Source organism: Macadamia integrifolia, unplaced genomic scaffold (assembly GCF_013358625.1).
Source record: "Macadamia integrifolia cultivar HAES 741 unplaced genomic scaffold, SCU_Mint_v3 scaffold876, whole genome shotgun sequence".
Classification (NCBI taxonomy): domain Eukaryota; kingdom Viridiplantae; phylum Streptophyta; class Magnoliopsida; order Proteales; family Proteaceae; genus Macadamia; species Macadamia integrifolia.
The window spans coordinates 41,725-56,305 of NW_024870568.1; the positions used below are offsets into that span (position 1 = coordinate 41,725).

At 41.5% G+C, this 14,581-nt stretch overlaps 2 protein-coding genes across 4 annotated transcripts in view; both read right to left on the reverse strand.

Moving 5' to 3' along the window:
* Positions 1-2,372, reverse strand: part of LOC122070300 (probable arabinosyltransferase ARAD1) — a 15,189-nt gene extending 12,817 nt beyond the window's left edge. The window contains exons 1-2 of one of the 3 annotated variants that reach the window (XM_042634424.1): positions 1,477-2,368; positions 951-1,124 (exon numbers count right to left, since the gene is read on the reverse strand). In XM_042634424.1, coding sequence (XP_042490358.1) covers positions 951-1,124; positions 1,477-2,040 — 738 coding nt within the window. In that variant the 5' untranslated portion in view covers positions 2,041-2,368. Of the gene's footprint in view, positions 1-950; positions 1,125-1,476 lie in introns of all 3 variants that reach the window. The other 2 variants (XM_042634423.1, XM_042634425.1) reach the window with 2 other exon arrangements.
* Positions 2,373-4,002: 1,630 nt separating this feature from the next.
* On the reverse strand, positions 4,003-5,982 carry LOC122070289 (abscisate beta-glucosyltransferase-like). Its single transcript, XM_042634415.1, is given in 2 exon segments — positions 4,003-5,172; positions 5,174-5,982. Coding segments are annotated over 2 exon segments (1,572 nt in total). The 5' UTR covers positions 5,780-5,982; the 3' UTR covers positions 4,003-4,206.
* Positions 5,983-14,581: the final 8,599 nt, after the last annotated feature.

Here is a 14,581-nt window from a genome sequence, read left to right on the forward strand (position 1 = left end):
ACTGCGAGTTCCTATCGTAATGCATGACTACTTGACGGGGGGATTCACTGCAAATACTACCTTGGCTCATTATTGCTGAGATAATGGCCTAAGGAACAAAGTAGAACAAGAATAAGAAAACCCATCTTGGAACAAGAATCAGCAAATAGAACCCGCGGGGGGGGGGGACATTTTCCTCAAATAAGGTGCTCACCTTGAGTGCCTGGCAACTGCCATGGCTCAACTTGGCACCATGACAGCTACAATCAAAACCCCGGTCACCTACTCTGAAGCAGAGTAATCTTGTCTGCTTTACAACCTCTACACCCGTCTTCTTCAATCACATTCTCCATCCTTTCAAACAAGTGTCTGTTCTATTATTCTTCTTTAATCATTGTTATTTCAATCCATTATACAGAAAACAAATTGTCCTACGGAGACTTTGAGACAATAAGCACCTAGGGGAATGGTTATGCAAAAAAAATCAGATCAGTTATCATCCAATACTAAATGAAAAGCGTACTGGATATTTTTCAATTATATTTAGTTTTTTTTCCCCCACATTATTGAAATGTATCCATCATATAAAACCATCTATATAATGGTAAATGGAATTATAAGGCACCGAGGCACAAGCTTTCAGTGGTGGACATGGGTCGCCTAAATGTAGCAATTCTACCAACTTTTGACCAAGCACCTAAATGCAGCAATTCTACTAAAAGCACCAGATCCTGCATCCTGGGGGCTTGTTCCCATGGATATAGTTTATTTTAACAGTGTATAACATCCTATTGTAGTTCTAGTGGAGAAATCACCTATAACTAAACCTCTTCATTAAGCTCAAGGAAAAGCTTCTTGTTTGCTTTTGTTGTTATTGCTGTAATTGTTCTTAGAAAAACAAAACACGCTGCAAATTTAGGTGTGAAAATAAGACAATAGCTACAAGATAAACCTTGGAGATGCGAGCACACCCTATAAAGTGCCTTGCATGGCTGTTTCTCCAATAAGAAGAAGCTGATGGTAGTGAAGAATGGAATGTAGAATAAGTCTGCCTCCTCTTGCTGGTGAACTCTAATAACATTTTTCAAGAGCCTCTCTGATTCTGGCGCAATCAAATCAGCCCATAACCAATAATCAATTGAATGCTGCAGATACAAAAACATTAGATAACCCCCGTCAGCTAATTAGTTCATTCCAAAAAAAAAAAAAAAAATCCTCTCAACAAATCAGACAGAGCAATTTCACAGTAAATATCAAAACACTGTATCTCTTACTCACACTTGCAGCAACCAACCCACCACCCCCCACCCCTCACCCCTCCAAACCACCCCCAAAAATAAAAAATCCGCTGAATTTCCACTGGAAACTAAGTACCCTCGGTCATTTCAAGAGCAAAGCCAATGAAGAATTCCAGAAATACGCAGAAATGCCTCTAAATTATCAAATCACAGAAAAATCACACCATAGCTCTTCAGTAAAGAAAAAACCCCCATTAACCTGTTCAATCAAACGATGCACAGGGCTGCCATTAGACGTTAGATTCGATGTCTCCTTGTACGTATTCCTAAATAACCACAGCAGATCATACGTAAATTTCGGCGGCATTTCGTAAACATAGACTCTAAGTACCGAAGACGACGATGGCAACTGAGCAGGATAGAGTGGCTCCTCATAAATTTTATCCATCTCCTTCTCCCAAACCAAATTGTCCAGTTTTCTCACATCCTCTCCATGACTGATAACGGAACCATTCGAACCCAACTCAGATTTTGGAATCTGAGCTCTGGAAGTCAGAAATTTCTCCAGAGACGCAACGAATGAGAATTCTGGATTTTCAGAACTAGGTTTCGTAAAGAGGGGATTGTTAGAGCGAGAGGACCTAGGGTTTCTGTATGTGAATGCTGAGTGAGAGGAAGAGGAGGAAGAGAAAAAGAAGAAGAAGACTAAGCCGAAGCCAAGAAGAAAGATTGTGAAGAGACAGAAAGCTAATCTGGCAGAAGGTGGGAATGAGAGAGAAGGAGATCTTCCTCTGGAAACCGAGGAGAGATGTTTTCCGGCCATTGTCGATCGAACAGAGCAGAAACGAAACAGAAGTTGCAGAAGCTTTCAGTGGTTTGAGAGGAATTTTCCAAGATCCAATGCAACACAGCTCTCGGTGATTCTCCACTGTACATCCAACAAGATTTAATAGAATAGCATCTTTGGGTTTTCCGTAAATATATAGAAAGTGATTGGGCCCACAGTACCTTTTATCATCCGTATGCATTTGTGTTGTAGATCTTCTTTCAGATCGACCACATCAATGACTAATCCTGATGCTTTGATGGGCAAAAAACGTACCTGCTGTAAAGCTAAAGATCCGTGCTCTGTTCAGAGAAGGGCAAAGGAAAAACATGAGACTTGGTTATTCTCTCTCTCGCTTTGCTCCGTTTGATTGCAATGAGAATTCAAAAGGAGGTCAAGTGGCATTTTCATACTTTTAATCATATTTAGTAAAATATTTTACATGTAATTTTTATTCTATATATTATAACAAAGGGTTTTAGATATAAAATAAAATAAAATTTTATAACCAAATATGAAATGATTTGAAGTTAATGTTAATGTCACATATGTAATGATTACATATATTTATTTTTTAAGTATGAAAATGTTATTTCCCTTTCCTTTAATTCCCTTTACAATCAAACATAATCTCTAATTATTTTGAATGCACTTTGTTGTCACCAAGAGTGATAAAGTGTGGAGTTATAATTTTTCTTCTTGTAGGAGCTCCGTAAAAGGGAGCGTGGTTTTTCCATTAGTATAGGAATCAATAAGAATGCACTTGGAATCTTCAATAGTAACAGGATCTTGGCCATTCAAGTGGAGCAAGGTGGTCATTTTGCCATATTTTATGTTTTAATGTAGGGCCACGCTTTCTCTTAGAATTTTTATTTTATTTTATTTTTTGTGTCAGTTGAAAGACCACTAAAGTTTGGCAAAACACACTTATGGGTCAGATATAGATCCTCAAGGGATTCAAACAAATGACCCATGAGAGGCCAGCAAGGGGTTTACTAGGCCACACTGACTACAAGATTAAAATTATGATTACAATTTTTCAAGAAGGTATGGGATAGAAGTGACTTTCCTTGAACATACGCTAGAATCCAATTGACTAGCAGCTTGCAACTAAGTTAGAAGCTCATCCCCAAGTCACTGAACAGATGAATACCCTTTTACGTCTCTATAACGAAAAGCCCATATATGATACCCATGACTGAATTGGGTGCTCAACAATCTACATTTGAATATCCTATATACTAAAAAAATAAAAAAAATAAAAAATAAAAAATAAAAAATCTTTTACCCAAAGAGTATAAAATAGAAAACATGTGCAAACCAAAAGACATTACAATGTAAATGACCTGTGACCTTTAAGATCTATTTAAGATGCATTTTTCACTTACGGGCGAAAGAACGTTATCTTGTTGATGCAAGTACACACCAGTACAAGAGCCAATGAAAAGACATGCAGGAGCATCTTCTATTCAAGGGCACCATGGTCTTTCCATTCCTGTTGTTTGTAGGTGTATGTCTGTGCTTAGTGGGTAGTGTTCTTTCTTCCTTTATTTAAGGTTTATTAATACTCAATAGTTATAACCTATATAAGGGTTATGTCATAATTACAAAGAAAATTAATGGTTATGTGTTAGAGAAACACTTAAATTAATGTTTGAGACTTAAGAGCCTAAAACTGTTGGAACTTAGAATTAGGTTATATTGTAATTACAAAGAAACAATAGTACACTTAAAATGTTACAAAACCGTTAAGGGGCTGAACCATACCATTCCATTATTAAACAGGATCACCGTTCTTCTATGGGCACATTCTTACTAAAGGGCACTTTAATTTTATTGAAATTGATATGCTGACATGACTTCTAAAAAAAAAAAAAAAACCCAACAACAAAAATATGCTCACATGGACAAATCCCAAAATAAATCTAATGTAGTTTAATAGTCAACATATCCTCCCTATTAAGCAGGCGAAAAATAAAAGTATCTTTAGCAAATAAGAGATGCCTGATCACAGGCTCGTAGCCACGTCGCGACACTGTAATAGCTCGAAACATATTAAGTTCCTTATATATTCTCCAACAACACATATGCACACAAACTCCCTAAAAAAACAATGGTTACTTTTATGTTGCAATCTATAACAAAGTTGGATGGACATGGTTGTCATTTCTGTTCACAATTTTGGTTCAAAAAATCCCGAAAAGCATCCAGAGAAGCCAAAGAACTAGACGGGAAGCCATGATCAAATGCAGTGCGGAGTGAAGCTGCTCTTTTCCTAGTCTCATCGTCAGCCATCAAATTTGTGATCCCACACACTATATCATTCTTCCTCACGGCCTTCGATCGATCACCATCTTGGATCATCAAACCAACCTTAAGATGACACGTAACTAGTTTAGCATTATGGTGCTGATCACCACGTATGGGCCAAGCAAGTATCGGTACACCTCGCCCAATCGCTTCCACTGTTGAGTTCCATCCGCAATGCGATAAGAATCCGGCCGTTGATGGGTGGCTCAGTATCAGAAGCTGTGGTGCCCAGCCCTTTATTATCAAACCCCTCCTTCCTACTCGGCCAGCCAACCCATCAGGAAAGAAACCACCTCCACCTCCACCTCCACCTCCACTTCCTCCATCTGGTAAACCGGGTGGGCCTGGAGGGTGGCCGGGTGGCCCGTGACTTGACTGGACGACCCAAATAAAAGGCCGGTTCGACTCCTCCAACGCATCTGCTAGTTCAGCTAGCTGTTCATTCTCTGGAGACACCTCGGAACCAAAAGACACGTAGATGACGGATCCACGTGGCTTCAAATCCAACCATTCGCTAACCTCATCCTCGGTAACATTAGATTTCCGTTCTGTACGAATCTCATGGTCGTGAAGAGTTGAATCAGCAGAGCGCCAGTACTGTTCTGGCAAAAGTGGGCCCACGCCCCAGACTGGCTTACCCATCTGATTGGCAACATACTCAATGAACGGACGTTCCAGATCATCACACGTGTTGATCAATAATGCGAGAGAGTCCTCAGTTTCGGAGACCCACGGGGGTCTGTGACCAGGTGTTGGCGGTGGGCCTGGTGGTGGCAGAAAGCCACCGCCACCGCCACCGCCACGGCCGCCGCCAGGAGCGACCACGACCACGACCACCACCACCACCACCACCACCGTGGTGATGTGGCGGCGGAGGACCATTATCATGTGGGGGTGGAGGAGGATCACGGTGGGTAAGATCAGAGAAGGTAAGACTCATATCCTCCGGCAAGCCAGGAAGGGGTATAATCAAGCCAGGTGTCGGCTTCTCAGGGAGGGCCTGGAGCTTCCAAGTGGCATACTCCATGGCGGCGGAACAAGCGCCGGAGGTGAAGAAACTGATGATCGGGATCTTGAAACTTCGGATGGTTTCGTTGCTCCAGCTCATCATCACATCGACTATCGCACAGATGGGGATCGAGGAACCTAACTGCTTGGATCTGCAAGAAAGAAGATCCGCAAGGGGTTGGGCCATGTTCTGGTGGTGATGTATCGGTCCGCCGGATTCCGCCGAGGAAGGGCTAGGAAGCTCGTAGATTTTGATGAGAGGATGGTTGCGGAGAGAAGGGGAGATGGAGGAGGAAAGAAACGACGGAATGATGAGGGTAATTTGGTAATTTCGGTTCGTTAGGTGTTTGCAGAGCTCAGAGCAAGGGTAGAGGTGGCCCTGCCCAAAGAAAGGGACAACCAAGATCTCATTCGACATTTTTCCCTAGAGTCAGTTTTCTCCCTATCGGTTCTGTGATTTCCTTCTTGGGGGTTTTTATGAGCGAAGGTGAAGCTGTAGGAGAGATTGAAGGAATCTCTTTGAGGGGTTGTTTTGACTGGCAGGTAGTAGGACTGTCGGTAATGGAAGGTAGAATTAAAGGGGGAGAACAAAAGTGACAAAAGAGAGCACATTAAGAAAAGAAAGAAATTACGAGTATGAACATTCTGGGTTGGACGGTTGCCTTCATTCCTAAGGAATTATGGAGAATTGCTTGGAGTCAAGTGGCAGACCAAGCAAGGGGTTAGCAACTGAATCCAAGTGTACGAGGACCTCGTCATACAAGATACGATATTAAAACCACCCCACACTATAAAGCTCAAAGAGTGAGGTTAGATAAAGATTAGTAGGCTTTTTCAATCTAATATACAAGTAGGACCAATAACATATGTGAATATGCAATTTCTCAACAATCACCCCTTTTTAGTGATGATAAACTAATGTGAAAAAAAGTCTAGGTGCTCCTAGACAACCCATGCCTTAGAACTATAACCATTTGTAGACACCCAATTTTGTCACCCTCCATCGGCTATAATAAAATGTGAATCTTGGACGCGACTTTTGACTTCTAATCAACAGAGATGATTGACTGAGAAAACCCTGGACACCCCAAGCAGGAAGGAGGAGGGTCCAATTTTGACTATTCATATACAAAGGAATCAGGTCAAGATGACCATACAAATGGATAGTACTCAGAAATACGATTCCGACAATATATGGTACGTCAAAATCAGACCATCGGATTGCCCGCAATCTCCCCAGGAAAATCATTATTTTTTCCGCGCGCATGTCATGCACATTGACTAGCCAAGCCAACCAGACAGCTAGCCAGACCCATCCTGCATGACCTGCGCACCCCATTCGCATGGCTGCACGCCCCCTCCGCACCCTGTGCGTGCCCCTGTTGCATGGCCTCGTGCACCTGCCTGCTTGCCGCACGCACCTTGCCTACACCATGCGCGTGCTGCCACGCACCTTGCCTGCCCCATGCACATGCTGCCCCGCACAGTTCAACTTGCCCTGTGCACATTGCTCGCACGCCCATGCCAACCTCCCTGCACACCCTTATACCTAGCCTGTGCCCAGATACACACCTTTACCCGCACACATTGTGCACATTGCCCGCACACCCATACCAACCTCCCCGCACACTCTTATGCCTAGCCTGTGCCCAGCTACACACTATTACCCGCACACACTGTGCACATTGCCCGCATGTCCCATGCATTTCAACCCAACCTTGTGTATCGCCGTCAATGGCCAAAATTGGTGTTCCCCTGACCCGGTGGATGAAGAAATTCCCTCTTCATCCACTTAATACCAAAGCACCCTTCTTTTTACTAAGGATTTTCTCTCTAAAAACCCACTTCTTACCCATTGGACAGAAACCTTCCCCCCATCAGACCTCTTTTACCCAGTGTATAAAAGCCCTATCCCCCCACTTTAGGCAAAAACCCTTGTTTCATCCATTGGATAAAGATGTTCCCTCTTTCCCATTGGCTGGAAAAACCTATAAATACCCTCTCCTTTGGATTTCACACACAAAAATCCCACCTCACTCCATTGTAGTGAAACTTTTCTCCCCTCCCCCTCTTGCTTTTCTTCGGGTCTTCAGAGCAATCTTTGTCAAGATCCGAAATCTTGTTTGGATCGTCGAAGTGTTCTTCAGGACTTTGAAGATCTTCAATCCAAGTTCTTAGTTCAATCCAGTTTTTGCCAAAAGTAATGTGTTCTTCAACCCCCCATTGAGTGTTTTTGAGTTTTATCAGAAACAGAAACCCCCCCTTTTAAGGTTCTTTGGGTATACGAAGAGATATTTCTTAAGATTCGGAACTCTATTTGGATATTCAAAGTGTTCTTCGGGACTTTGGAGATCTTTAATCCATTTTTAGGTTAATCTGTTTCTTTCCAAAAATAGCAGTCCTAGCGGAAGCCCTGTCTAAGTGCCCCTGAATTCTTTCCAAAAATATCCATTCCCAGTGAAAGCTCTGTCGGAGTACCACCTCATCCTAAGCCCGAAAATAGCCTCCCCTAGCCGAAGCTCTGTCCGAATCCAAATCTGAAAATAGCTTTCCCTAGCCGAAGCTTTGTCCGAATCCAAATCCAAAAGTAACCATACCTAGTCGAAACTCTATCCGCATACCATCACAATCAACATCTCTCAAGAAAGGAAGTTGGAGGTCAAGACCATCTTTCCCTAAGCCAGGAGAATCCAAAAGACAGTTCGAGTTGGTACTAATCAGGGGCCCACCCCTCTTGACCCAAAACAGGAGTTAAGATTAGGTATATTTTCTCAACTGAATCGTCTTGATGTAGACCTTATATTGGCTATGTTTTTAGTGTATATAGTTATTTAAATTCAGTCAATGTATATATGTGTGATAACCTAGCCATACATGTGGAATAGGAATAATCGTGAAAAATATTCGTTTTTAAGCATCTAGTAGGAAGACCAGTTATACCGGGCAAATTGGGTGCCTAACACTTTCCCAACTTTTTAATCTAACGCTTACCCTAAATCTCTGGACCAGATCAATTATCGGACCCTTTTTCTCCAGAATTGGGCCCACCCCTGGGTCCTAAGCCCATAATCCTAGGTGGCGACTCCAAACCCCCATTTGTATGATTTTGATCCCAATTCCTATATTGGACCATCATCAAACCCTCGTCTCAAATGATAAATTTTATACTCTTGCGAAATAGGGCTCCATATATCTCCAAGCAGCGATAAGGCGGTGCGAGGCCCATAAAGAAAGCACACATGACACAAACCTCTCCCGTCACATGAAAGGGAAAGAGAGAGGAGAGAGGACGGGATGCAAGTCCTTTCCCCCCAAGGGAAGAGAGACATCAGTTCATCTCCAGCCGCTACCCTGCTGCCCTCACAGTGGCGACTCCACTGGGGATAAATGTCAAGCATTCGATACTAGATACTGCCTTTAAATGTGAGAACATTTTCCACCACATTTGTTTGAAAACGTGTTTGGCTAACCCCATGTTTGTAATTGTATTTGTTAACCGCATCATGCATCGTGCTCGAAGTGAAATCATTTGGCGAGGGACTCCCGGTCATGCCCGCACCCTTGGGGAGGTTAGCCCATGTCATAGAGAGTACTCTGAGAGCAAATGATACCCACTTCCTATACAAGAATGGAAGGTATCGTCAAATGGTGAGGATGTTGTATTTGTGCTGGCACCACGAGGAGGTCCGTGCACTTTATGACATTCTGAGATCGAATGCGTCATCAAATGGCGAGGATGTCCTTAATTGGGCCAGCACCCTTGGGGAGGTCCGTGTACTTTACGACATTCTGAGATAGAATGATGGTTATCCTATATTACACTTTTACACACAATCACTCACGGTTCCACCACCCTGTGGTCAATTACTTAACCTCGTGCGTAGTCAAGAGTAATGGGAAAAAAATCACCCCCTTAATCTTATACCTACGGATATATCAAAAGGATCACATACCTTATGTATATAGATCTTGTCAAGGAAGCCTTGTCAGTCCTATTGCATCCACCACATGCTCGCATCATATAGAAAATAGATGAAGAAGCTAGGACCGCAACAAGCTAATTGTAGAACTTGTTTGCGGTCTTGAAAAATAAGGTTCTTACATTATATTCCTATCGTAAAGAATTGCTTTTCTAAGTGGTTTTTGGATAAAAGGTGTCCCTCCTCCTTAAGGAAAAAGTCTAGACATGTGACTCAAGGGCAATCCCATCACAGTCACGTCAAGTCCTAAGAAGTCCAAGAAAAATCAGGAGGAAGGATACCTAGTGGAAAAAAGAATAAGGAAAGCATGACTTATTACATAGATAGTCTTATGGAAATATTCTTGACAAGCCATTTGTATGAATCTCCCACTACATTGGGTGGACCAGGGGCATCGAACCCTATACACCCCCTATCATTAAGCGGACTAACTTTGGATGGATCATTGGTTGTTAATTTAGTGAATGTGTGAAAAAGGAGTTGAGAATTCAAGAATCCTAAAATAAGCTACTTTTGGTTCAGGTACAATTTTACACATCAAGTATTTTCTGCATACTCAGTCCCTTTGGGCACGTCAGGGTAATCGGTTAACTCGTCTAAGTCCAGTGTCACCACCATCGTCTCCTCGAGACTATCTATCACCAAGTGATTACAACCCAGTTAGTATAGATCCACACGACTCTGAATCACCCGACAGGCTAAGGACCGTCCTGTCGAGACCTTGCAAACAGAAATGGATAAAGTCAAGAGAAGGATAGCTTAGATAATACATACACTTCAGAACCCTCCCAGAGCTGATCCCAAGAATGAACCGGCACTGGCTACGGGAGATGTGAAATAGAATAGAGCTACAGGTCACCACGGGAACTCTTCCCGAGTTGATTCACGAGAACCCGAGCATGTTAGACCAACTAGTCAGAGAGGATCTTCACCTACCCGTTCAAATGGTCAGTGAGGGGCCTATTCCAGGGTTCCTCCTCCCAGGGTGGTGATTGAAGATGAAGAAGAGGAATTTGCAACACACGTCCGCATTGAGCCTCCAGAGATGGAGAAAGAAAGGAAACTTAGAGAGCAGTTAGAGAAGTTGGAGAACATGATTCGAGCGGGAAAAAACTCAGAAGGCCAAGTAGTGGATTCAGAGGAAAAGAGTTTCTTTTCTGGGGTGAGAATTTCAGAAAAATTCAAGTCGCAGACTAATAGGTTTGATGGGTCAGGGGATCCCAAGGCTCACCTCAAAGTCTTCCTCAGCATCGCTAAGTTGTGGCAATTGGCAGATAACTAGATGGGGCAAGCCTTCATGCTAACCCTATCAAGGCCAGCAATAAGGTGGCTCACAAAGTTGGAGTCATCCCAAACTCAGAATTGGGCGATGTTGGTGAAAGCCTTCACCAAACAGTACTCATACAATACCGAAGTGGATGTGAAGCAACGTAAACTTGAGACTTTGAGGCAGTAGCCTAGAGAAGGATTCACCGCCCTTTTCCAATAATATTATCATAGCACATGAGATTTTTCATTATCTCAAATACACTAAAGGTAAGATTGGTTTTGTTGCTATCAAACTTGATATGGTCAAAGCATAAGAAAAATTGAAATAGGGGTTTCTTGAGGGGAATCTTTGACTTCCTGGGCTTTGGGAATAAATGGGGAACCTAATTAGTTATCTAATCAGTCCCTCTTCCTTTTCCATTAAGCTCAGGGGCTCTGCTTATAATTACTTTGAACCTTCTAGAGGTGTTAGACAAGGCTGCCCCTTAAGTGCCTTTCTCTTCATTATGGCTTTGAAGGGACTCTCTAGATTACTGTGTATATATAGAGACCTTAATATTTTCAAGAGAATTATGGTGATTCAAAATTTCCCAAAAATCTCTCACTTTTTCTTTGCAGATGACTTTTTTTTTGTCATGCTACTTCAGAGGATGTATCCAGTATTAAATGTATCATTTATCTCTTCTTAGACCTCTCAAATTTGACTGTAAACTTTGACAAAAGTGAGATCTCTTTCAGTTCTAATGTCCCTAATTCTTGTAAAATCAATATTTGCAACATCCTCAAAATAAAAGAAACAAACAAATTGGCAAATTATCTGGGAACTAACATATTTCTTTCCATCTCCAAAACATTAAGATTCAATCACATCATCCAAAGTGTGTCTAACAAGCTCTCTTTATGAAAAACTAATCTTCTCTCTTTTGCAGGAAGAATTGTCCTTCTACAGTCTACATTAGCATCTATCCCATTATATCGCATGCTCTACTTTGCTTTCCCAAAGACCATTTTTGCAGAAAGCTTGACTTGGTTTATCTGCACTTCTAGAATGGGGACAATAACCAAGCAAAGAAAGCTCACCCAATTGGTTGGCAGAAGATTTGCACCTCCAAATCTGAAAGAGGTCTAGGTCAGAGAGACTCAAAAACCCAAAACAAAGCTCTTGTAATTAAACTAGGGTGGACATTACTCAATGAAGACAAGACTCTATGTGTTCAGACCCTTTCTTAGAAATGCTTCCTAATAGATCTATGTTCCACCCTAAATCTCTCAAAAAGAAAGGATCAACTATTTGGAGTAGTATTGTAAGTATCCTTCCTACTCTCCAAAAAATGACAATAATGAAAATTGGAAATGGTCATTCAACATGCTTCTGGCATGATCTGAGAATTCCAAACAAACCATGTTTAACGGCCAACTTGAACAATTACACCCCTATTAATCCTATGCTCTCATTGGAAACACCTGGAACAATAGCTTGCTTGTTTCCTTCCTTCCTCTCTCTTTAGTAAATGATATTTCAAATGTTCCCATTCATTCAAATAATGATATATGGTGGTGCTATTTATCTCACAATGGAACAACTACTATTAAACTGGCCACTAGATACTTGAAGATCAGATTGTTATCTAACTCTAATGAAAACTCCAACAAGTGTTCTTGCTCTTCTCTATGCTCACATTGGCAGCAATTCTTTTGGAAATTGGATTTACACCCAAAATTTCTTTTTTTTTTTTGAGATTAGCACGTGGAGGAATTCCTACAAAATTGGAGAGATGGATGACATTAGATCTCGCATGTGGATTTTGTCACTCCCATCGTGAATCAACTTGGCATATGTTTCTCTCTTGTGACTTTACCTAGAGAATTTGAGCATCCAGCCCTTTGGGGCTGTGCACTGAACACTTTTCTTCACCTTCTTTTCAACATCTTATTGTGTACTTGTTTAATTCCAGCATGCTTCCTTTGGGGCTTTTAGCTCCAATGTCACCCAACCTAGACAAAGCTCCATTTGTAATTTAATTGGAATTAAGGAAATGGATAAATCTAGCACATATCTAGGAACAAATTTTTTTAACGACGGGAGGCGCTCATTCAAAGAATGAAAAAAAAAAAACTTTCTCTTTCGAAAGCAAGTCTTTTATCTTTTGCAGGTAGAACTGTCCTCACACAATCCATACTCGCATCCACCCCAACCTATCTCATGTCTTGTTTTGCTACTCTGAAAAAGGTGTGAACACAGATGGACTCCATCCAACTTCATTTTTGGAATGGGGATAACTCATTATCCAGACGGGCACATCTCATTGGATGGAATAAAATCTGCTCCCCAAAATTCCAAGGAGGCCTGGGGCTCTTTTGCTCCGAAACTTAAAATAAAGGCTTACTCCTTAAACTAGGTTGGCGGCTCCTCACAGAAGACAATGCACTATGGGTACCGGTAATCAAGCACAAATACTTCTATAACAGGTCAGTTTTCCATCCACTCACTCTAAAGAAAAAGGCCAGGGTAAGTATCCTACCAACACTCAGGAAAATAAACATTAAGAAAATTGAAAATGGGAGGAGTACCTCATTTGGTTTGACCCATAGATTCCACAACACCCAGAACTGCTTCCCTCCCCCCTCTCATAACACAACTAACAATTATTAGTGATGCTCTCTTCAATTCCTCATGGAATACTCAATTTCTAGCAGAACTGCTTCCACCACACATTCTCTCCCATCTCTTACTCACCCCTCCCCCTACTAATTTGGGAAATGATTATTGGTGGTGCCCCCTTTCCCCCACGGGGAAGCTCTCAGTTAAATTCCTCTCAACTGGTCATGTTACTAAGACTCATGGAAATTCCAACAGGTGTGCTTGCTCATCTCTATGCTCACATTAGTGGCGCTTCTTCTGAAAATTGAATCTTCATCTGAGGTTCAAACTATTCTTCTGGAGAATGGCCCAATGAGGATTTTCAACTAAGGACCGATTGCACCATTGGATGTCAATATATCTAGTATGTGACCTTTGCCATCTACATTATGAATCAATGTGACATCTTTTCTTTACTTGTGATTTCACCAAATGAATTTGGGTTGCTTGCGCATTGGGCCTTAGAATCGAACTTTTACATCCCACAATCAATTCCCAGCCAGCTTTGATCATATATTTTTTTAAAGCTAACTTCTAGAATTCCTCTCTCAAAGAAATTTTTTTTTCTCTTTCTTTATCATCAACTGTTACATCATATGGTCTCATAGGAATAAGGTTGTTCTAGGTAAAGACCCACCAAGGCTCGGCTGAGATAACACACAATATCTTCCAATGGATACACTTTGTCGGGAACCCACCTATGGAATCCCATACCTGGCACATCTTACCTCTCCGGCCTACCAAGGAATACACTCTAATTTGCTCCACCCATAAAGATGACTCCCACAATCTGATTGGCTGGGCATATTGCATCTTACATCACAACACTTGTATCTCACTTATGGCTAACTATGTGTCAATAGGAAACCCAAATGAAGCGAGTGCATAGGCCTTCCTTCACGGGCTAGACCACGTCAAGCATGCTGGATGGAGAATAGACGAAGTTTGGAGCAATGATGCTGTTTTGGGAACCCTACTACAATCAACTAACCTTAGCCCATGGCCTATAAGTACCTTTCATTTACTGATTGAATCCATATAATTGTAGTACTCAAGTATGTTTCCAATTTAGACCAGACGATGAGAGAGTACTGTTTGTCAAACAATGGGTGACTTCTGCATCGATCACCCAACTCCATCTAGGTCATATGACTACCATGTTTAACTACTCTACCTAATTTAATTTCTTTTCTCATTAAAAAAAAAAAAAAAAGAAGAAAAAACATTATCTCTACCACTCACCTGAATTTTTTTTTTTTTTTAATACTTTATTATTGTCTACCATTTTATTTGGCTCCACAGGAATAAGGTTACCTTTCAAATGAAAAAC